The 24,439-nt window shown below is 38.1% G+C and overlaps 1 protein-coding gene across 2 annotated transcripts in view; it reads left to right on the forward strand.

Moving 5' to 3' along the window:
- The window catches only part of LOC110072807 (bifunctional heparan sulfate N-deacetylase/N-sulfotransferase 3), an 86,076-nt gene extending 62,717 nt beyond the window's left edge, over window positions 1-23,359 (forward strand). For both annotated transcript variants that reach the window (XM_073001718.2, XM_078376630.1), the window contains exons 7-14: window positions 1,330-1,512; window positions 3,414-3,510; window positions 4,066-4,189; window positions 7,690-7,864; window positions 9,329-9,499; window positions 10,501-10,610; window positions 19,257-19,359; window positions 20,442-23,359. In XM_073001718.2, coding sequence (XP_072857819.2) covers window positions 1,330-1,512; window positions 3,414-3,510; window positions 4,066-4,189; window positions 7,690-7,864; window positions 9,329-9,499; window positions 10,501-10,610; window positions 19,257-19,359; window positions 20,442-20,561 — 1,083 coding nt within the window. In that variant the 3' untranslated portion in view covers window positions 20,562-23,359. The remainder of the gene's footprint in view (window positions 1-1,329; window positions 1,513-3,413; window positions 3,511-4,065; window positions 4,190-7,689; window positions 7,865-9,328; window positions 9,500-10,500; window positions 10,611-19,256; window positions 19,360-20,441) is intronic.
- The last annotated feature ends 1,080 nt before the right edge of the window (window positions 23,360-24,439 follow it).

Consider the following 24,439-nt stretch of genomic DNA (forward strand, 5'->3'; position numbering starts at 1 on the left):
TGATAGGGTTACATTTGTGTACTTAAGTATTTTTGATTGAGATTTTCTCCATTGTTGAGCTCTCCTTCTCAAGTTTTTAGGTTCCTGAAGAACTTCATGGAAATACCACTTCTTCAGATTTAAGAATGAGGTTATATAACTGCCATATTTATGCATGGTCCCCTGACCAGATGGGGATACAGAAGGTCTCGAGCAGATTTCAGGCGGTGGAGCTCTTCCATATGAGGCTTTTGTTATGCACTTCCCCTTCTTTATTCACTAAATATTTTCTATATGTAAAGTGTTCCTACTATTGAAGCAAGCAGTCATGCTTTAAATAGAGGCTGCTTTAAAATTATAGTTTTAAAAAAATCTAATCTAGAAGCATCTATTTGTCTATCTTGGCTACTGAGCTGTCTTTGACAATAAGTCACAGGCTTCCCCCTCAACCCTTAGACAGCACATGGGGAGAAGAAAATTTATATGATCCATGGAAACAGAAGCTTTCTCATACCCAGCTGGAGTGTTGTTTCATTCAATCTTGTATTTGACCCACCCGCCCCTCCTTAATCAGTGCCAAAGCTAGAAAGTTTGTCTGAGTTGTACTTGTTCTTTTTGACATGGAGCTAGAGTAGATGTGTCATTTCATCTCTTGGTTATCTAGTTCTCCAATCTCCAGCAGTGATCATTATGAAACCCCAAATTTTGGTATGATCCTGAAGCTTTTTATTAGTTGTGCAGAGTTGTGTAGTTTAAGCCCAAGTTTTGTAGCATCATCAAAACTGTGTAACTGACAGATCGAAATAGCATGCCTAACTAACTCTCTCTCTCCCAAAATATGACATAATCCCAACCCTATGACAAAGTTCTGTATTAGTTTTGAAACTCAAGCCCTGTTTCTTGCAACACCAATTATATCTGTTAACTGATCTACCCAATGTGGGGTTCTCCTAAGCATCTAAAATGCAACACTACCTATTTCACTCATTGCTTTACAAAATGGGCTTAATAAAAATAGTATCTTTGTGGCTCTCCCTTTTTTCCTTTTCTGTACACCCATTCTACATAAAGGGCAACAGGCATGGTCAAATATGTAATATTGTTATTTCAAAAATAATTATAAATATATCCACCTTTCTGCATATGTTTTTAAATGAAATATGGAATAATATTGTCCCTTCACTGCCATCTAGTGATACAAAAGCAAAAAATGAGCTTTTGTGGATTGTGTGATGATTTTTCAGTGGCCTATAAATGGATTGCCTATTTTTGCATTTGTATTTTATTTTATTTGGACCACACAGTTAATCTTTATTTCAAAAGCAAAAACATATATATTTTGTTTTTCAGATCAGTATATTTATGACCCACTTGTCTAACTATGGGAATGACCGGTTGGGTTTGTACACCTTTGTCAATCTGGCCAATTTTGTTCAGAGCTGGACGAACCTGAAGCTGCAGACACTACCTCCGCTTCAGTTGGCTCACAAGTACTTTGAGCTCTTCCCTGAGCAGAAAGACCCTCTTTGGCAGGTAAAATGAGAAGAGGAGCACTAGAGGCACTGCTGTCAAAGTGCAAAAGTATTGCCCTTGAAAAGTATAAAGTTGATTGTTTTATTCTTTATCTAATTTGATGCACAAAAAGAGGTTCTCTTGGATAACATGCCAGTGGACAATTTCCTTAGCCTTCTGTATTGTCAGACTATGTTGCATAAAATCAAATCCTATGTTCTTGGTCGAAAGTCAGTTTGTTTTCTACTGTTAATGGATGATATGAATTTATATCTAACCAAAAAAAATTTTGCTCACTGAGTGAATGCTTTAAATAACATTTCTACCATACCAGTCCCTTAATTCCGTTTTGCTTTGTTTCTTAATAATGGAGCAATAGGAAGATGTTATGCATGTTTAGGCACATGTAAATACAGAGGATTGTATTCTGTAATGCCTTTATTATAATAGAAGGTAAGAAATTGATCCAATGGACAGTTCTGCTAGATGCAGGGAGCCAATTCTGGCCAGTTTCCACGTAGATTCCTATATCAGCATCCCTGTGTTGTTGCAAAGCATTGCTCACCCCCAACCCCAACCCTCTGGAACAGATTTGAAGAAAAAAGGGGGAACTACCATGACACTTTTTTTCTTTGCATAAGGATCTATTGGATCAAAAGCCCTTCCATGAATGGAAGAGTTAGGTTAGATTTACCCCACACAACTGCGCATTATTCAGAGAATGTTGGGTGTTACTAGTGATATGAAAGAAAGGAGAGCCAGAATTCTATTGAGTTTGTGGAACATAAATCCCAAGCAGCATAACAGGTGTGTGTTATCCGGCTATCTGTTGTGCACTCAGTTGCACATTCATTCACATGCACAGATAACTGATGGGTGGCTAGAAAACTGTGAAAACCATTTGCACAATTTCCCTTACACACATGGTATTTCATAATAGTATTCTAGCTGTTATCTTCTATTGGTTTCTTTTGGACTATAAGAGGCTTTGACTGCCTAATCTGTTTTTGGTATCATTATAATAAATTTATTGAAAGAAACTAAATGAGTTCTGTGAATTCCAAATTGATATACTTTAGGTCAATTGAAGTATTTCAATATCTGTCTTTTTTTTCCCCTTCTTTAAAAGGCTTGAGTTTAAATAAGGCTACAGTCCTAGCCCCAGGCAACTCAGTGGGGCTTTCTTGTAGTAAACATGCACAGGGTTCAGGTTATTCCAATAACTTCTTGGTGTGGATGCCAAGCACATGCTCTTTCCCCATTAGACAGATGAACATGTACAATGGTGCCTCGCTTGATGAGGATAATCTGTTCCAGCAAAATCGCTGTAGAACGAAATCATCGTCAAGCGAAAATAAAAAAAAACAATTGAAATGCATTGAAAACCGGTTCAGTGCATTCCAATGGGTGAAATACCTCAGCGTCCAGCAAAGATCCTGCATAGGGCGGCCATTTTCCGGTGCCTGTATAGCGAGGAATCCATCCTAAAACACAGTGGGGAGCCATTTTGCACAGCAGGCGGCCATTTTGAAAACCCAACGAGCAGCTGTTTTGATCGTTGTTAAGCGAAAAATCAGTTCCCGAAGCAGGGAACCGATTGTTGTTAAACGAAAAAAACCCATACAAACATTGTTTTGCGATTGCTATAGCAATCGCAAAATACTCATCGTTAAGCGATTTCCTTGTCTCACAAGGTAATCGTCAAGCGGGGCACCACTGTAATTAACTTATGACAAGGTAACATCAGTACTGATACTTGTGTTACATTTATCATTTATCAATTGAGACTTATATCTTTCAATGGAAGTTTTAGTTTTCTCTTTCTCTTTTTAACATGCATACATGAGCAAGATAGCATAATCAGTATAGACTAATAGGGAACAAAAGAATTGTGTTTGTTTGGTGTGTTTTTTTTAACCTAGAACCCTTGTGATGACAAGCGGCACAGAGATATCTGGTCTAAAGAAAAAACATGTGATCGTTTGCCCAAATTCCTGGTGATTGGACCCCAGAAAACAGGTGAGAGATTGTTGTACATATGAGTTGGTTTCATAGGTAAAAAGTTGGCAGCTACAAGAACTAGAGCTTAGCTACACTGCATCAATATAGCACATGCCTATACTGTTTGGTTTGTAGATATTGTAACCTCATTATAACTGTCTAACATACCAATAAACTGTCCCAGACACTGCTTGTGTTCTTCCCCTGCTTACCTGAATGTCTGTCTGCATGGATTTTTATACACTTTCATTTTTGGCAAGAACATTTACTATTCCTTTAAAGAATGGCATACAAGGGATTGAAATTTGATATCTTCTCATTATAGCTCCTGCAGGTCAGCCATTGAATAAATAAATTTCTTTTTGCTATTGATTCAAGAAAAATTACAACCATTTTCTTTTATTCACTGAAGAAGACTTTGTATACATTTTGATGTGTTTTTAAATTTTTTTCTTAGCATAAATAGGGATGATGCTCTCTTTATAAGAAAAAGCCAGCTATTTTACCTTACATGTAGTTAACAGTGTAAATTTAGTCTTTGTCTCAGTTCTTTAATTTTCATTCTTTTTGCAGGCACCACAGCTTTGTATTTGTTCCTGATTATGCATCCTTCCATCATTAGTAACTCCCCCAGCCCCAAAACCTTTGAGGAGGTACAGTTCTTTAATAGAAATAACTACCACAGGGGGATTGATTGGTAAGATGGGTTACTAGTATAAATCTAAAAACAAAATCTATGCTGTGCACAATACAAAAATGGCATTACCATATCTAACATGAGCATGTATATGAAGTTAAATGAATGTTTACTCAGATACAAAACTGTATGAGAGTTTTACTCTTATCTCTTTCTATAATTAGAAACTATTGGGTGGGAATTTCATCGTAATTTATTCAATCATATCTTAAATGAAAATAAGATATTTTGTAAGCAGCTCAAAGTTTTGTGCCTATCAAAACCAGCGGGGAAATCTTTGGAGTTGAGGTGGCAGATCGTTAACATAGGCAAGATGTAAGAGTCATGGCCACACCTCCTAACATTCTCTGGTCCCTGGCTAAAGTGCTCACTAGACTTTCTCTCCTCCTCCTTCTCCACACAGGGAAGAGGGAAGAGAAGCAAGGTACTGTCTGCTGGCATATGCCAAATGTCAGCTGAGTTCTGAGTGTAGGGCTCAGTCTTCAGTTGAAGAGCAGGCAGGGGAAAGAATTCAACTTAATTCACCAGTCTTGACAGAAATAGTGTTTTTGCATCTTCCAAGGCACACTGCAAATGATTCTAAATGATTTTAAAATGTGAATAGCTAAAAATGTTCCTGATTTGAGAAACTATGCAAAAAGCACCTTTTAGTCAGTGGGGAAACATAGTGTAATTTAAGTAAAATGGGCAAATAATGGTTCACAATATAAAAAATGTATAAAATTATATACAACACCAGGACGGAAAGAGAACACAGTCACACAGTCCATTATTAAATAGACATTGGGAATAAAATACAGTTGGGATTTGGAAAAATACCCAAAAATAGAATCAGAAAACTTTTGCATCCTTAGCTGCGGCATGTCCAGCTTTCCATTTCTTCCCTCTCCTCTGTACAGGGAAGGGGGGATGAGTATCAAAGCCAGGAATCTGTTGCGCCCCAACTGAGCATGGGTCTGGGGCAGCCCCTGTGAAAGAAGTAGACCCAAGAGTTTCTATAAGCTGGATTTTTGCTTCTGCAGGCCACAAAGTCATTCCCCACAAGCAAGACTTAATATGCACAAAGAATACATATTTGTTTGCTAAAATAGTGAGTAGAAACTTCCAAGTAAAACTTTCTGAACATTTGCAAATCACAGTGAAAATTTCTACATATGGTTCAGTTTCCAACGAAAATAGTTCTTGAAGTTGCAGTGTACCTCACTTCTTTTTGTTTGGGCCTGTAACTCTTCTACTTCTTTTCAGATGCGTTGAGTTGGGCCATCCCACTTCATTTTAATTCCACTTTGAAACGGTCCCTTTTGCTCCTAACTTAAAACATAGCTGGTGAATAACAACCTTAGCAGAGTTTTAGATATTTCGTTTTATAACAGTGGATCAGGGCAAGATTTTTTTAAAAGCAAGGGAAAGAATTCTCTTCACTTGTGTGATTGTGTAAGGATGTACCCCTCCTCCAGCAGACTCTCGCTTCTGCAAGTGGTCACATATTGGTAGCAAAATCAGGCATGGAACCAGTTGCATCAATAATTGCACAAAAGGACAGTCTAGAATGCAGAGAAATCGCTGCACAACCACTTTTCTGCTTGCGGTTTTTCTTAAATAGGTTTTTAGCCATGGGTCCAGAATCTTATAAAGCTCTAGTGTATAAATTTGAATTCATCTAAATTAAGATGACAGGATTATCTACCAAAAGAAAAAAGAAAAACCCTCCTCCTATTTGGTGCAAGTGAACTTCATTTGGACCATGTCCTATACTTAATACTGTAATAGCATTAACAGTGAGGAAAATATGTGGATACCAGGTCTTGCTCCAGGATGCATAGCAGATCAGCAACTACTCCAGAAAGCCTTATCAGCTGCTCTTGTGCTGCTGCACTTGTCACATTAGAAAATCAGGGCTTTCCAGAGCACCCAGTATGGTGATAGCAGCCCTCCTAGGATGCTGTTATTTTATGCAAGGTCTGTTCTTGAAGGGTTTCCCTGCCTCCTTTGAAAGATGTTTAGATATAGGAAAAACTTGTTGTCTGGGTAATTCCAAGAGAGACCCGTTATAGCAGGAAAGAGCAGCATTGATCATTATATAATTCTAATTTTGAATTCTGATCATAAAGACCAACTCTTGAATTATTATGTCAGATTTGGACAACTGACCCCCACTAGGAGTCCTATAAGATTTACAGACTTCCCAGGCAAAAAGAACAGATTCTGTGATTTGTCATAGCTGACATTATCCCAGTAAAGGGTTAACACCAGAACAAAATAAAATAATCAGTCACGAGCTGTTTATAAAACTCCTCTTGGTATCTCAATATAAATGTCTTCATTGTTGTAATAATTCCAGGCCACTCCAGAACTTGTTAATTCTATACAAGTATTATTTATTTACATCATTTCTAGGTCCCATGCTTAAAAGTAGCAAATCCAAAAACCTATCAAAGAAATTATTACAGTGAAGAAAAATTGTAGGCACATATACTTAAATTAAAAAGTCATACAGGCATGCAAAAATTGTTAGCTTAAAATATATAAAAATCAAACTTAAGTTTTGAACATTCCTCCTGCCGTCTTATCTTATTAGTTCTTTGTGTGCTGAAATCAGAACGGCCATGTTTTGGTTTTATTCCCAGCTGTAGTTTTTCAATAATACTTTCATTTTTAAGGCATCTCTCTAAGGCACATTTTAAAAGGACTTTTCAATTTTAGAGCAACGCCTTTGCACCCCATTCAAATTACAGCATATACTTTTACAGTATATACTACATATTTCTAATAAATAATCAGAATTGACCATTATTATTAAATATCCTTTCATTAAATGTCCTTGCTAGTACTAACCAGAGTAGACCCCTTAGATTAATGGGATTTACATTTACATAAGTACTGACTTTATCATTCAGTAATCAATTCAAGGCATCTACTCTAGATGAGATAAGGATATTGTTGTAGACCAGTGTTTCCAAATGTTCCTTTCCAAGACAAACTGTGTACCATAGACTCTTCCTATTCATCAGGGATAATTATAGGGATGACATATAGCACTGTCTATGAGTCAGCCTATCTATGAGTACTGAAACCAAATGGAAATAGCCATTGTATTTTCACAGACAAACATGTTGTCTAGTCTAACTAGTGAGATTGTCAGAATTCATAGCAGACTTGTGTTTTCAGCCAAATACCTTTATAATTTCTATGGTAAAAAAAAAAACTGTCAAGATGGTTGCAGCTTCTGGCAAGCTTAAATCTAAATGAAACCAGAACGCATCAACAAAATCTCCTGCTCCAAAGGCTCCATTTGTAAGCTTCTTATCATCTATTTAGCAAATACAATTTTGCCAGCAAGTGCAACAAGTTGAATTATTTTCACATAACATTAATATCTCTGATTGATTCTGTATATGTGAAACCAAGCATGTATTTGGTTTTGCTGAAAAAAAATTATATATTTCTGTAGTAGTAAGGGCTTATAAACTATTCTAAAAAAACCCATATTCTTTCTGTAGGTATATGGAATTCTTTCCCACACCATCTAATGTCACCACAGACTTTCTCTTTGAAAAGAGTGCCAACTATTTCCATTCTGAAGAAGCCCCTAAACGAGCATTTTCTTTGATTCCCAAGGCAAAAATCATCACCATTCTCATTGATCCATCAGATCGAGCATATTCCTGGTATCAGGTAGGAAATTTAAGAATTAAGAAAGGCTGTGGATGACAGTTTTTTGTTGTCATATTACTCATAACCCACTATGCATGTGAATTATATTCTGAACTATAAAGTGTTGTTTAGATGTTAGCCTTTGTCAGCAAGTCACTAACTAATCCATAGGTTTAGATAGGATTGTGTGTGTGTGTTCTGTGCTGTCAAGTCGGAACCAACTTATAGTGACCCTAATAGATTCTGTTTGAGCACTAGGGTGAGCTAAGGGCATGGTACAGCAGTTGGGCCAAAGACAGAGTAGACATGGCCTAAGAAAAGTGAGTGGGACTAGACATTATTCATACAGTTTGGGCATTTTGCCATCAGACATCCAAAGCATTGCTGAGTTGTGTACATGTCTGTTCAGGAGTAACTGCTATCTTAAAATTTATTTGTTTGTTTACTTATTTATTTGTTTGTTTTGTTTACTGTCCCATTAGTGCAATGTACTCTTCTGGCCATTTTACAGCATGATAAAATAAACAGACATGACAGTTACATGCAAGATATGTAGAGTCTAAATTTTAAATACACTATAATCTCTGAACACTCACCAGAGAAGCTGGACAGCTGGATGGGAAGGCATATGGGCTAGCTAGCGGGTCACTCATTCTTGAAATAAGGCAATATTTTAACAAAGCAGTTCATGAGATTGGTTAGATGTAAAAGCAATAAAGTAAAGCTTATTAGCATTTAACTTTATCTAGTTTTATATAATTCTCTCCAATTTTATCATACTGTTTTTCTGTACCTTGTTTGTCAGCAAATTAATTTAAACAAGCACCATGCCCCCCTTGTCAGGCTGAAATCATGTTGCTTAGCACAGTAAATCACAACTAGAGTAGACCTGTTGAACTTGCATAGGAGTTGGTTCACCAGAACCACACTGATTCAATGAGCCTGCTCTAGTTACAATTCACGACACTATGCAACAGGATTTCAGTCAATAACTGTTTAATTTAAGATAGATTTAACTAGTTATTTACCACAAATTTAGAACCTAGGACAAAAAAGCCCTGATCTGAACAGGAATAACAGCTTTGCAGAAAGAACTTCAGACAGAGCACGTTGTATGAGATGAACTACGTGGACCCTCTACTTACAGAATTAATCCGTATTGGAATGGTGGCTGCAGGTCGAAAAGTCTGTAAGTCGAGTCTCCATTGACCTACAATGCATTGAAAACCGATTAATCTGTAACCGGCCGTTTTTGTTCCATTTTTGTTTTTTCTGGTCTGTAGGTCGATTCTCTGGCTGCAAGTCGAATCTAAATTTTGCAGCCAGAGAAGTCTGTAACTCGAAAACTCTGTAAGTCGAGTCGTCTGTAAGTTGAGGGTCCACTGTACTTATTGTCAGTTAACTATTAAGAGTGCAAGGGAGGATTCATTTAAGACAGTGAGCTGGCCAGACTATTATACAGTGACCTTCCAACATTATTTTCAGCATCAGCGATCACACAAAGACCCGGCTGCACTAAAGTTTACCTTCTATCAAGTGATCACTGCTGGTCATCATGCTTCATCTGAGCTTAAGGCTTTGCAGAAGAAATGCCTGATACCCGGGTGGTATGCCACCCATATAGAAAGATGGCTGACCTATTTTCCACCTTATCAGGTAAAACATCTGTAAATCTTTAAAACTCACTCTCTGTCTTTTTGATAATTCCATTGTTTCAGGTATTCCTTTACTCTTTTGCAGTTTGGAATGTTGCATTTCATGAAATTGCCTTGAAGTATAAATTGTTCATCTGTAACAATCCCCTGAACACTTGCTGGATCTTTCTGGATACTACAGATAGCAGAGTTTTTATCACCAAAAGGCAAAGGAAGAGTATGACCTTTTGCAGACCATTTTAAAAATCTTACACTTTCCACCTCACAAGTCCCACTATTGTCCTAGGAGCTATAAACAGGACCTTATGAAAGAGGTTTGATACAATAAGTCACTGGCCATTTCCTCACTGCTTATGTTCTGCAGTTTCTAGTTAGGATAGTGACTCACCATCTGTCAACCAGTGGAGACCTGGAAACAAATCTTGGTCTTGCAGCTGTCAGTTCTCAAATCTGCAAGCCAGCTGTTTTACATCTTAGAGATTCTTGCTCAACCATGGTGGTCCTGGAGGATAACAAGCAATTAAATTATCGCTCATGCCTAAAGTACTGAGTTTCCTGTTTGGTTTGAGATGTAAACTGTCACCAAATGACAGATGTTTTTAAAGAGGAAAATATGTGCATCTGTGTTTTATAGATTTCTCTCTTTCTTTTCAAAAGTCCATTTGATTGCATTTTTTCAATGCAAATCAGATTTGGTTTCCTACTGATATATCTAATTTCTTCAGCTCCTTCAGCTTTATTTCTCTGCCACCAATGGTGTGCCAAGCAGCTTCCAATTTAATATCATTTCAGATTTAATTACTGAGCCATTTACCTTTCTCCTAGATCATTAAAGGTGGTGATAAATATGAATGGACTTATTACTGATCCCTGGGGCACCTCTTCCTTTTAAAGACTGAACTTCACATATGTGAAAAAATGAGTTTGAAGTTTGACATATAAAGAATTTTAAATGCAGTATTCACAGTTCACTCTTTTTCATTCATTTTTTTTTTTGTGCAGTTACTAATTATTGATGGACAGCAGCTAAGAAATGACCCAGCTATCGTGATGGATGAAGTACAGAAGTTTTTGGGAGTTACTCCTCATTATAATTACTCAGAAGCCCTAACGTAAGTAAATTCAGGAATTTTTTAACACAGTAGCTGAAATCCATCTGGAGTAAGTTACACTACAGTAGGACCATTTGAATCAATGGACCCCATGGAGGAGCTGATTCATCAAATCCCCATTGATTAAATGGGCTACTTACTCGTAGGGCAACTTGCTACACTAAGCAATAGAATTTCAACCAGTATGTCCAGTAAAGTAGTATAAAGTAAACAATTGTAAGCATGAATCTATTTGGATGATTAGCAGAACAAAGCTGTTTCTTCTGTGCATGGAGCCTTTTCACCTCTGCATTTGTGTAACCTACAGTTAAACAATAAGTATCTAATTGGCTGTAATTCCTCATTTTGTGTCAACTGGAAACAATGTCCATTGGCTTTGGAACAAGCCAGAATCTTAGAACACATTTAAACCACAGTTTGTTCTAAGGTGGTAAACTCACTTTCCTAATTTAGACAAAAAGGAAAATATTTTAATTAGAGGTTCTCGCCTTTAATTTTGCTTAATGCAGTGGTCCCCAACCTTGGGCCTCCAGATGTTCTTGGACTTCAACTCCCAGAAATCCTGGCCACCAGAGATAGTAGTGAAGGCTTCTGGGAGTTGTAGTCCAAGAACATCTGGAGGCCCAAGGTTGGGGACCACTGGCTTAATGCAAAGAGAGAGAGAGACAAAGAACTCTGTGTGTGAGCCAAGGACCTGCTCATGCCTCAGCTTATTAAGCTGAGATTTATTCTAATTAAATGTTAGGGATCTGGATACTATGAACATACAAAAAGGAAGAGAACATTAGCTAGTTTTCCAGCATTTGAGATCATGTAACAAGCCTCCCCAAAATACATGCTTTCGTCTTAAGAAAGTAGTGTGAGAAGAGTGACATGAACATATGAAGGGGCAGGCTAGCACGTGCATGCTTATAATACCTTGATCCATAACATTTGAATAGAACTATATTCATCTAAGCCGCTTCATTGTTTCTAAAAAGAAAGTTGAATCATATTTTGTTTTTGTCTTTTAAAATATAATATAGTTTAATTTGCACAGAAAAATTTACACTTGCATATTAACTGATGGCATCAGGATTTTCTCTTTTTTTTTGGAATATTATGTCATAGTTCAGTTGAGGCAGAATAACACTGCTGGCTGGGAAGAAAATCATTGCTATAAATCCTGATTTACAGGTGCATATAGTAAACTAAACTAGACCATAATGTGTACATGTTAGATAAATAAAGCAAGGACTGACTTCAGTAAATTGGTTCTGCCTTTTGAATGGTTAGAAAGAGTGGAATTCCTTTTCACCTCCTTGCTCAGCAGCAAAAGATTCATCATCCATGAGGAGGAAGGATAGAAGCTGCTTTTCTTTTTTTCTTTGCTTGAAAGACATAATGCCAGTGTCAGGGATACAGCAACTGCTGTTTATATAATAAGAAGTTGTCTATACAAACCATTTGGATTTAAATATTATTTCACTTGCTCTTAGAGTAAGATCGATAACCTTAGTCTGCTACTTTTTATGTGATACCATTGTCTGTTTTCATAAGAAACTCTCAAAAAGAATGTGTCCATTCCCAGTTTCCTATTTAATGCCTCATACTCAATTATTCTAGCTTTTTTTCAAGTCTATGCAGCAAAACTGTCTTTATCTTCTGTGTGATAAAGTCAAGTGGATTGTAAAGACACAATGCGTTGAATATACTCCCCTAGAGTAATTCTATTGAGCTGTCAGTTGCTTTTATACCATAGCCCTTGACCTGGATGCTGTGAATTATTCCCATCTGCACCTAATTCCAATGCATGCTTTTTTTTCTGTCTGCCTTCAGTTGTGAGAATGATTTGGTTTTGTGTTGGTTTTATTAAAAAAATTAAAATAATTTGTTTTATCAGCTACTTCGCATACCTCCATTCAGAATTAATTTAGCTTGGATGATCTTTTTGTTTACTAGTGGGGTTTTTTCTGTAGTTCACTTACGTAAGTTGATAAATGTCCATATTTGCTTAAACTAAGGATGAGGGATTTGTGGCCTTGCAGACGTTGGTGGACTGTAGCTACCATCAGCTTGAAACACCCTGACCTGGAGGCCCATCAGCCCCAATAAGTTGTACATCAGCATTTGGAGAGCCAAAGATTTTTCAACTCTTGGCTTGTACATTAGCTCACAAAACTTTATGGCTAAATGTACCCCAAATTAAGTCAAAATAACACAATATTACTGTCACTAGTGTGCAATAACCATACATCTATTCCTGTTCCTTGGAAGAATGGCTTTCTTATTTACTAAATATGGAAATTGGATAGCTCAGTGGTTTAGATATCTGGCAGGGAATTCAATTCCTCACTGCGTCTCCTTGACAGGAGCTGGACGCAATGATTCACCTCATAAAAGATTAGATTAGATTAGATTAGATTAGATTAGATTAGATTAGATTTAGACAAGAATAAAGCGGTATTCTCCTGGGGAGGCTCTCTGAGCTGGGAATCGGTGGTTCGGCACTAGCCTGGCTCCGATCCTTGTTGGAGACCGTCCCTAGAGAGTACAGCTTGAGGACAGTGTATCAGCTCCATGGAATCTTAATTGTGGAGTTCCGCAGGGCTTGATTATCTCCCCACTGCTGTTTAATATCTATATGAGGCCGCTGGGTCAGGCCATCAGGGGGTGTGGGGCTTCGTGTCATCAGTACGCTGATGACACCCAGCTCTACATCTCCTTTTCTCCAACAACAGTGGATCCCCTTTTGTCCCTTCAGTGCTGTCCGGTGGCCATATTGAAATGGATGCAAGTGAATGGTCTGAGACTGAACCCAGACAAGACGGAGGTCCTGAGGGTGGGTGGCCTCAAAGTCAGTGGTTTGGGGAACTCCCTCTCTTCGGGGGGGGGTGATTCTCACCACAAAGAATTCAATTCGCAGTCTGGGGGTCCATATTGACCTGGCGCTTACCATGGAGACCCAGGTAGCATCAATGGTCTATACAGCCTACAGTATTTCCATCTTCAGCAGATTGCCCAGCAGTGTTCATATCTTGATGTGGGGCCCCTCGCCACTCCGGTCCATGCACTTTTGTCTCTAGATTAGACTACTGTGTTGCGCTCTACGTGGGGCTACCTTTGAGATTGATGTGGAAGCTTCAAATGGTACAGAACATGGCAGCCAGACTTATTACTGGGGTGAAAAAATGTCAACATATCTCCCCTACTCTGGCTGCCTTGCATTGGCTGCCTGTTCGTTTCCACATTGATTTCAAATAATGATGACATATAAAGCCCTAAACGGTTTAGGACCTCAATATCTGGCAGAACGCCTCCTCCCACCTAGATCTACCCGAATCACTCGCTTTAGTTAGGTTGGGCCGCTGAGGGAAGCCTGAAGAGAAAGAACAAGAAAGCGGGCCTTCTCGGCAGTGGCCCCTTGCCTCTGGAACAATCTCCCCCCAGAAATTTGTCTGGCACCCTCGCTGGGTATTTATGAGACCAACTCAAGACCTGGCTCTTTAGGCAGGCCTTCCCTCCTGCCAATACCTAATTTATTTGCTATCTTCAATTGTATTAATGTTGTTGTTTTGGTTGTTGTGGGTTTTCTGAGCTCTGTCTGTGCTCTGTTGCGGTTTGTTGAGTTTTAGAATTTCAACAAAGCCTGGCTCACAGCAATGAAAAATACAGCCTGCAAAAGGTCAATGAACTATACTCAGCTACAAGGACCAGTGATCACTGCACACAAAACACCAGCTAACGACACCCATCCACAGTGACAGATCATCTCTTCCCCCTTATCACAACAATACACCCACAACAAAAAACACGCTGATCACCATAATCACCCAGTCACCTGAAAAGGACAAAAGCTGATCCCACAGCTATAAATGCTCAACTATCCAACACAGTGCACCAGAGCACAGACAGAGTTTTGACTCCTATCCTCTGAAGAGGATAGGAGTCAAAATCCACATAAATCCACATAAGCATAATCCCTCCGGTCACAGAGACTGGCGAAACATTAGGAAGAAAAACCTTAAGAACAGCCAAACTACTGGAAAACCCACAACAACCATCGGATCCCGTCCGTGAAAGCCTTCGAGAATATGTTGTTGTTTTATTTTATTTTATTATTCTTGAGTGTTGTTAGCCACCTGGAGTAGACTTCAGACTAGATGGGTGGGATATAAATTAAATGAAATAAATTAATTAATTAAAAGCACTGCAAAGGAGAATTAAGGAGTCTCGGCCTGGCTGTACCATAGCTAGGAGCACTCTGCTGCTTCTCAGAAGTGGCATAATGTCCGCTACTTCCATGCTACTCACAGATTAAACCCACAAATCAATATCCTGAATCCAGTGTTTTGATTAATTTTAATTATCTTTACCAGATTCGTTCTGGGAATATGTGTCACTTCCAACTTTATTTAGACACAGAATTCAGCTATTCTTTTCTCCACTGCAAAGGTGAAATGAGAAACTCCAGTCCATGTAGAGCTAATGTATACTGGAGATTCTACCCCACTCCTGGGGGCATTAAATCCACATAAGCATCATCCCTCCTAGAAATTAAGGTAGAACTGGCAGACAAGAAGTGCTACAAGGATTTCTCATATCAAATTTCATGTTTTTTGTGTTCGTTAATGGCCGGTGAAAGAATTGCACTGGACTGTCTCCAATACCATAGAAAAAACCTAGCCACAAATTTACCACAAGAAGGGACTCAGTCTTCTGCCAAGGTGGGGAAGAAGCAATGGACTTTAACAAATTATATTAATGTCTCAGAGGGAGAGTTCACATATTAGCATATCAGTGAAGTCCTCAAGAGAAGCCTCCATTTGTCTGTAGAGCCACCAAAATATAACAGTAGTTTTATATGCAAATTCCTGCTGAATGATAATCATCATCTTACCAGTTTGCTTAGAGACCAAAGACTGGCCAAGTCCCTAATCCTCAGAAGAATAAGAGAAAAAGAGGTTCACTTTTCAATAGATCTTTTGCCAGATTTCTTTTTCATGTTAGAAGCACTACAGTAGAATTAGCAAATATATCGGATTACTGTATATACTTAAGTATAAGCCTAGTTTTTCAGCACAATTTTTTTGCTGAAAAAACGCGCCCCCCCCCCCAGGCTCATACTCAAGTCAGTATCAAAACTGCATATTCTCCCCTGCAGTGCGGGTGTTCTCCGGACTCCCCCGCTCATCTATGGGCACCTGCAGCCTCTGTGGGTGGTCTGATGATCCAGGTTAAGTACACTGCATTTCCACCTCCAGGACACTCCCATCCTCCTCCTTCTGCATATTCTATGTACCGACCTTCCTCCTCCCACCTTCTTCCTCCATCGTCCGTATTCCTCCATCTTGTTACGCAGCAGTAGAGCAGTAGATAAGTGCAGCATCCGGTCTGAGTCCTTCCTCCGTAAGCAGCAAAGTGTGTCTCACAGCTCAGAAGAGTAGTATCTTCAAAAACATTTAACCTACTGATGCCTCAATTAATGTAATTTTATTGGTATCTATTTTTATTTTTGAAATTTACCAGTAGCTGCTGCATTTTCCACCCTCAGCTTATACTCGAGTCAATACGTTTTCCCAGTTTTTTTGTGATAAAATTGGGTGCCTCGGCTTATACAGTGGTGCCTCGCTTAACGAGCGCACCGTATAACAACGAATTCGCATAGCGATCCTTTTTTTGGATCGCTAATGCAAAGGCATACCGACGGTTCCAATGGATTTTTTCAATCAGCTGTTCGGCGGGTCCAGAATGGCTGCCGGATGCCCGAAATGGCCGCGCACAGCGTTTTCGCGCCCTGCCCTCACTTACCGAGGGCACGAAAATGGCGGCCGGATGGGGGAAACATCGCAGAACTGTGAGTTTTGTGCCCATTTGGAACGCTTTTCCGTTCCGTATAGCGATGTTTTCCCATAGCGAAGGTTAATCCGGAACGGATTAACCTCACTATGCGGGGCACCACTGTATTTGGGAAACATCAAGAGCATTTGGTTCAAGCTAACATCAAGTTACATGTTGAGGGAGATAGATTCCACTTAGTATAAAATTCCTCTCTGTAAAGGACTGTATGGATACGAAAACCTTATTTTCAGAGTTTCACATTGGTTTTGCCAACTCTACTCTGTATCCTGTTTAGTAGCTTCCAAGTAATTCAGTTCCCCAGGTAACCATGTGCTAGACTTTCCTCAACTTTAATCTGTTTTATGAGGTGAATCGTTATTTCTTTCAACATTACAGTCCTAGCATGTTCTGCTGTACTTTTAAGATGCACAGACATTCGGGGGGGGGGGGGGGAATTAATCTAGGAGGGCCAGGATGGTAGCCCAAGAGAGGATGCTCATTTGATGTAGATGCCTTATCACTGTTAACTGCTACTTCCCCATGTGTCACTGAGTGCAATACCTGCTAGGTGAGTGATTTCATCAATAGGAGTTGATGTCAGATATTTAGTAATGATTCCATAGCTTTCATTGAGTGCTATAGAAAGCTTCCCCAAAGCATGTGAATGCATGCTGATATCCCCTAGGTAATGACAGTGCCTCTTGCTTAATCTTTCTGTTCCAGAAACACTAATGTTAGGTGGTACATACACCGTCTTTTACAACAGAACCCCACCCACCAATCTGCATTTTATGTAGTTACCATGAAACAAAATAGAATCAAATAGCATAAATTCTTTATTGTGCCCTAGATTGCATTCTTACACATACTGTACATGTACTTTGGTAGGCCAAACCAGGTGCAGTATGAAGATTCAGAACCAGAACATTTGACACTGCTCTCGTGGCTCCTTATTTATGCTGGATTTTCCTCCTAAAGTTTCCTTATCCCAGAGCTATTTTATCATTCTGTGTCCAAATTCAGTGAACATGATCTCATAAGATAGAGGGAAAGAAGCATTATTGCAGGACTACAACCACTAGGTAATATTACTTTGACTTTAATCTGACCCCAGTTGGCAAAAGCTAGTGAGTTTACTAAATTAATACTCCAATTCTCAATTGGAAGACTCGGTTTTTTCTGTGTCATCCTCCCACCAGCAAGCAGAAACATATCCGTTTCAAAGAAAGGTCAAATGAGGAGGTGTGTTTGTGCACATGACATGTGCTTCATTGTTGGACTAACTGGGGCATAACGTCCAATCCACATCTTGGACTGTAACTCTAAAACAGCAATCACTGCTTCCTGCACTTCCATCTAAGAAAGATGTTCCTGGCAAAATCCACTGTGCCATGTACTTTTGGACGTTGAGTCTTCACACTGGTGCAGCCTGATGGAAGTGGTGTTTTAATTCATGAAAGCTCGCATATTGTATGATAAGTGATTTATAAAGGTATCACCTTTTAAATTTGAATTTTATTTTGCTCTGACCACATGGCTCCCCTTTTATTTCAGTTTGATAGGCAGTGTGATTTTATCTTCTTAGCTCTTTTCAAGACCCTGAGAATCGTTTGTAGCCTGCATCGATGAAATGCCAGCTGAGCATACTACTATATCTTGAATTGTCTCCTCCGTCTACCACGACTCCTAGTCTATAATGTCTAAGATACATTCATTAACCCATATTCTGTATGCCAACTAGAATCTGTGTATGAAAATTGGTAGATAAGTTGTCCTTGTTGAACGATTTGCCAAAAGAACTCCCAAAATATACTGCAGGGGGTAAAGTAGTCCCATTTTTACATTCTCATAAAGAAGTGGGAATATAGTGTCAAATTCTATGTGTTTGAGAAAAAGGAAACAAAAGAAGAAGTTATCATGACTGTCAAATACATAATTAATGGTATATTAATTGATATAGATACTGTGTTTTAGTGTGTTGGGGATATGTATCAGGAGCTACACTGTATGAGAGATGGAAATAAGTGGTGGAGGAAAACCTCTTATCAGTGCCTACTGATTCATTGCAATCTATTTGACAGCTGTCATTGCATGACAGGTTTCCTGGACTTCAAAAACATAGGAATTGACAGCATGTTACTGTGTTCTACCCTTCATGATAAGGAATTTTAGAAATTATGATGTATGACTGTCCTCCAACTCTAATGCATTGGTAATGGCAGGCATCAATCTATGAAGAGGCTCAAACTGAAACTATGAGCACATGTTGCTCCAAGTCCTCTGTGGTCCAAAGAGTGCCAGTGTTGTCCACTCACTGCTGTTATACTTGCTTATAGAATAATAGAACAGATATAACAGGATATTAGTTGACTGCTGTGGATGGTTGTTGTTGTCCCAGTGTTGGCTGTTTTTTCATCCCCTTCCTCTTCTCGATTGTAGGCATGAGCAGCTGATAACAAGAGAACAAAGCAGGCAAACAGCCAGGCAATGACTTCTATGGTCCTTCTGCCAAGTAAAGGCTAGGCTGCTATTATAAGGGGTGCATGGGGAGGAGGAGCAGCTTTCTCTTTGCAGAGAGTAAAAGAGAGCTGGAAGGAGATGTTTCAGCCATAAACACTTACAGTCACTTGCTTAAGCTTGAACCCTCTATTCAGAATGCTTCAGTTAGTGGGTAATGTATTTACTAGTTCTGCATTCACGTAGATGAGGCAGCTATGTTATAGGACTTGTTTCACCATTTTTAAATGAAATACCAGCACATCAGTAAATGAACAGTTTTCAAAATGGCATGATGTTCATTGTGTCTAAAGATACTGTATGCTTCAGGTTTGACTCACACAAAGGCTTCTGGTGTCAACTTCTAGAAGAAGGAAAAACAAAATGCCTTGGAAAGAGCAAAGGCAGAAAATACCCTCCAATGGATCCTGAGGTAAATTCTTATTCTTCATATATAATGTGGATGAGAGCCAATAAGATAAATGCTTAAAGTTAATTCATTTCAAGGGAATTAATTTAAGCACAAACTTAACTTTCCCCTTGAAATTAATATGCCTTAGAAATGCTAGACTTTAATGTTGCCAGCATGCCATTTGTTTCACAATTATTTATCCATGTGGATTATGCTTGAAGCCTCTATTATGTAGTAACTTTATTTAACATGAGGATTCCATGGAAAGGATGTAGCATGATGATTTGACAAGCTTTTTGTTCCCTGAAAACACACAGAATTTTACAAAAGAATTTCTTAATTTAAAATATTGATATGCCACCTTTCTCCTAAGGGATCCAAGTTGTCTTATAATATTTGCTTCAAATTTGTTTCTGCTGTACCAAAGGGGACAGAGAAAGATCTTGAGATTTTGAGTTACCAGCATTATATTTATAAACGATAGTACAAGTGTCCTCATGTATTTATAAATAATAAAATGTAAATAAATTGGCAGACAATTTCAATGCTATTACATCCTACGAATATTCACTGTTTTAATACATTTAGAAAACATCTTGTACACTTCCACATAATTCAATGTTTCATTTTTTTCTGTGACCTGATTTGATTTTACTTCTGTTGCACCTTATGGTTTTTGGCTCTGGGTTTTTGGAACACACTTGATTCTGCACAAACACAAACACTCATTTGGACACAGTGCATTTTAGTTCCTGGAATACGCTGGAATTCACACTGTGACCAGAAAACACCGCGCAACTCATTCAGTGCAGGTTTTGGGGATAAAATCTTAGTGCATGAGAATTAAACGTGTTCCATGAGTGCAGTCTCAGTTGGTAGAGAGGATAGAGGAGCAATATATGTAGAACCCATTTCTGCATATGATTCTCAGTCGTGTCTTCTTGTACTTTGCTAAGGCTATGTTTATTTTAGTTATTCATTTCCTAATATATATTGTGTTTTATTTTGTTTTACAAAATAAAAACATACATGGTTCTGGTCAAGATGAAGTAAATAGAAAATAGTATTCCGCCAAATTAAATGTGAGTTTTTATGTCCATCAGTGCAGAATTTTCCTGTCAAGCTACTACAGAGATCACAATGTGGAACTGTCAAAGCTGTTACACAAATTGGGACAACCACTGCCGTCGTGGCTGAGACAAGAATTACAAAAAGTGAGATAGCGCAGAAAGAAACTTTCTTGGAAAAGTTCTTCTTCACTTCAAAAATCATCAATCCTACCATCTCTGGGAACTAGCAGAAAGCTTTTGCAAATTATCTATTTTGAAAAGAACACATGCGTTTTGTGCCATAGGCTGGCAAGTGGACTATGAAAAAAGATGTGCAAATATCGCAGGAGGCACGTGGTATTTCCTAGTAATCTCTGGGTAATGTAGATTCAATAGGGCAAAATGCACCAAAACGTTCATTGGTGCCAGCCCCATTAAAATGGGCACTTCACAGCTATCCAGAAGTACTCATGTACTTCCCACTCATTTCAGTAGGGCAGGCACAGGAAAAAATTAAGCGGATTGTGCCTGTAAAGTTCTGTGATCACACATGGAAGTAAATAACTGGTTTACGTTTCAAAAGCAAAGCTACATAGCTATCCAAAAATCATATGGTAGTAAATATTTACAATTTTATATATTATATTAATATCAGATTAAGGATATTGTGTCTCATGTCGATTTTGTAACCCACTGTCTGCCTGCTCAGTTTTAAAATTGTTTGATTACAATGGTGTGTCTTATATTTTTAAACAATGAGAAAATATGTAGCACAAGTGTATTTCCCACTTTACAATCTGACTTCTAAATGTGGAACTAGTTTTTTAAATTATTATTATTTCACAATCTGTGGTAAAAATATATTTTGTTTGGAAGTACCCAGTTGGTTAGAAACTGTGTGATGAGCTAAAACATGACATGAAGAACTTCTGGAGGACATTACATTATGGATATGATTTGTCTGGCTGAATCCTTTCATACCAATCCATAGAGTTGAGAGTTCTTGCAGGCTTATAGGAACCATCTCTTCCTGAACAGATGGCAGCTGAGACAGAAAATAGTACTGTACTTGAACTGATTTTCTGTAATGAATGCTTCAAGTTGCTATGCTTGCAGATCTCTGAATCAGAGCAAGAACTACATATCGAACCAAAAGATACTGCTATAAACAGCAGATCTTCTTCCCCCAGCCATAATCTCTTATACATTCCTTTCCTTTACTGGAGTATGGCTTTTGGAATTTGACATTACAAAAGGGTTTATTATGATGATTTTGTCATTTATTTGCATATCAATACAATCTATAGATTATGCAAATGAACAACATATTATCTATGTTGTCTTTTCAAAATGACATAAACAGTAAAATCCCAGCTTGTACAGGTTTACATGTATGGAACTTTGAAACACTATGGCAGCACAATACCTGTGATTTTAATTTATATGGATCTTTGTCTGCCTTTTGCCATCGGTGAAGCTAAGTTAAAAATATTCAAGAGTTTTTGCAGTTGCCTGGAACTGGAAAAGAAGAACTGAAATCAGTCAGTATTTCCACATCAGGGGGAAAATGTGATAAGTCACCTTAAAGAAGACACATCTAGTTTCTCTTACACTATTACTTGTTGTCCACATTATTGATTTTTTAAAAACAGCATAGACGCCTAAATGTTCCTAGAGATGGACTGATTTTCTTTTCATTGGGCTGTGCTCACAGTTTACGAAGCACTAGATGAATGATGAACTTTCTTCAGTCATTGGTCCCATTTGTGATATTTTCATTACCTACCATCATTTATTGCCTTGCAAAAATTAGGCCTTTAATCAGTACAGACATAGAAGGAGAGCTTCTGTTGTATCTCTGCCATTGTTACATTATAAGCAAATGTAAAATTGTTCCTGGATATGTATGCAGTTTCTTCTTCATCTGTGATGGAGTCACTGCAGAACTGTCAGTTTATCCTTTACCATACTGTGCAGTACTATAGGAGATTTCTTTAATGTTTTTCAAATTTAGGATTTAATCCAATATTAGTCCTACGCAGAATGGATCCACTGAAACTAATGAGGTTTATTGGTAACAACATATTAAACTCCCTCTGATTTTAATCAGTTAAGTAGAAAGGCCATTGGATTTAAAATGCTGATGCACTATATCTTTTAACATTAAAATATTGAAAGCTTCCCAGGAGGAGGGGGGGCAAGGAGTGGGATTTTGTTGTTCTTCTTTTCTTAAGGGAGGTGGGCCAACTAGGGTTGTCTGAGGTGTACATGCCATGTGAATGCAACCTTAAGCAACCCTAATTAGGCTGCTGTGGCCTGCTTCAGTAGACCTGTGCAGTCAAGCCCTAAGTTTCAATAAACATAACGAGACTTAAAGGCATATATATAGCATTGCAAAGCCTGTCATTTAACACTGGTTAAACATTTAAATAAGGTCACTAAAACTCCAAAGTGATTTGACAGCACACAAAGTTATTTAAATGCCAGAACAAATATGAGCATACACTTTTACATTTTTAGTTTAACATTTTTATTATGAAAACTCATGGGAGATGTTGAGAGCTGCCGATCTGAAATAAAAAACTGAGTGTGATTATTAGCAGAAGGGAAGTGTTAAAGGGACATAAACATATGGAAAACCCCACAATGTGTGTCAGTCAATCTAAGCAAATACACATGGTTTTGCTGAAGTATTTGCCCAGCTCTATACATGTGAAAATGGAGAATAGAACCAATCTTCAGAATATATTGTACAGATTATACTTTATTATTGCTGATAAATGTGAAGCTTCCTCAGGAAGAATAAAATAGCTATTTCAGTGTTTATAGATGTAATATTCTTCTCATTCACATTGAATGAAAATTGCTGGAAATGTTTTTCTCAATTTTTTAAAATAAAATATGAAACTAGACATTATTCTGATAGTGGCATGATTTCTGCTGTGCAACAATAAACTCTGATAAGAAAACAACCTCACCACTTGGTAGTGACTTTATTCTCATGCAAATTCACTTACTCTTTCTCCAGCATTTATGGAATCCTGACACCAAGATATAACATACTCTAGAAGAAACAGAGCTTCCTGACATAAGTTTTTATTTTTATTTATTTATTCATTTTTAAATGCTGCTTGCTGTTTCCATATGGTTAATATTATTCTGTGTGTGGCTGCTTGTTTTACAGCCTTGACACTTTTTTTATCTTTAGTGTCAGAATTTCTCAGCTGTGCTATACTGTAGTTACACGTTCATTCTGTTGTAATAAAGCAGAGCAAAAGCAAAGCCTATAAAACTACTTTAAATAACTATATGCCAAAAGAGAGAAGGAACAGCATTTACAATTTTAGAAGTGAGAGGTAGAACAGCTTGGGTTTGTCTAAGTAGGAACTGCTCAGATGGCATCATGCAGAGAAGGCCCTGTTGCTCTGTTGTAAAAGTCATGCTAGCATCTCTCCAGATAAAGGGCCTCAGGTAAGTATTAGAAATTGAAAACAGATTCATGATTGCTGCTGAATCCCCCAGAAACTTCTCATAGAATTACATGCATGATGTACTCCACTCTATTATGTATGCTGCTCTCTGGAGATGGAAAGTTTGCAGCACAGGGACACTGTTCCCAAGATTGTTAAGATGCTGTGACACTGAGGTGTTCTTTCTAATATATATATATATATTTGAAACTGTCTGCTCTCACTGGCTGCTTCAATATCTAAGCTGCCCTTGTTTATATATATATATATATATATTGTTTATATATATATAAAAACAAGGGCAGCTTAGATATTGAAGCAGCCAGTAAGAGCAGACGGTTTCAAATAAAGACTAAAGGATTGGCTCCAGATTTCATCACACATAGCAGATCCACTGATATCGGCAGATTGAATTTGGTCATGAGACTTAAGGCCCATTAATGTCACTGGGTCTGTTCTAAGCATGACTATTTTTGGATTTAATAAGCTTGTGTGCCCACTAATAAATCTTTTAGATGCACAATCCAGACAAACCAAGATGGCAGAGGGCCAATTGAGTTGACACTGAGCCATCTGAAGCTA

This window comes from Pogona vitticeps, chromosome 5, assembly GCF_051106095.1.
Source record: "Pogona vitticeps strain Pit_001003342236 chromosome 5, PviZW2.1, whole genome shotgun sequence".
In the NCBI taxonomy this organism is placed as follows: Eukaryota; Metazoa; Chordata; class Lepidosauria; order Squamata; family Agamidae; genus Pogona; species Pogona vitticeps.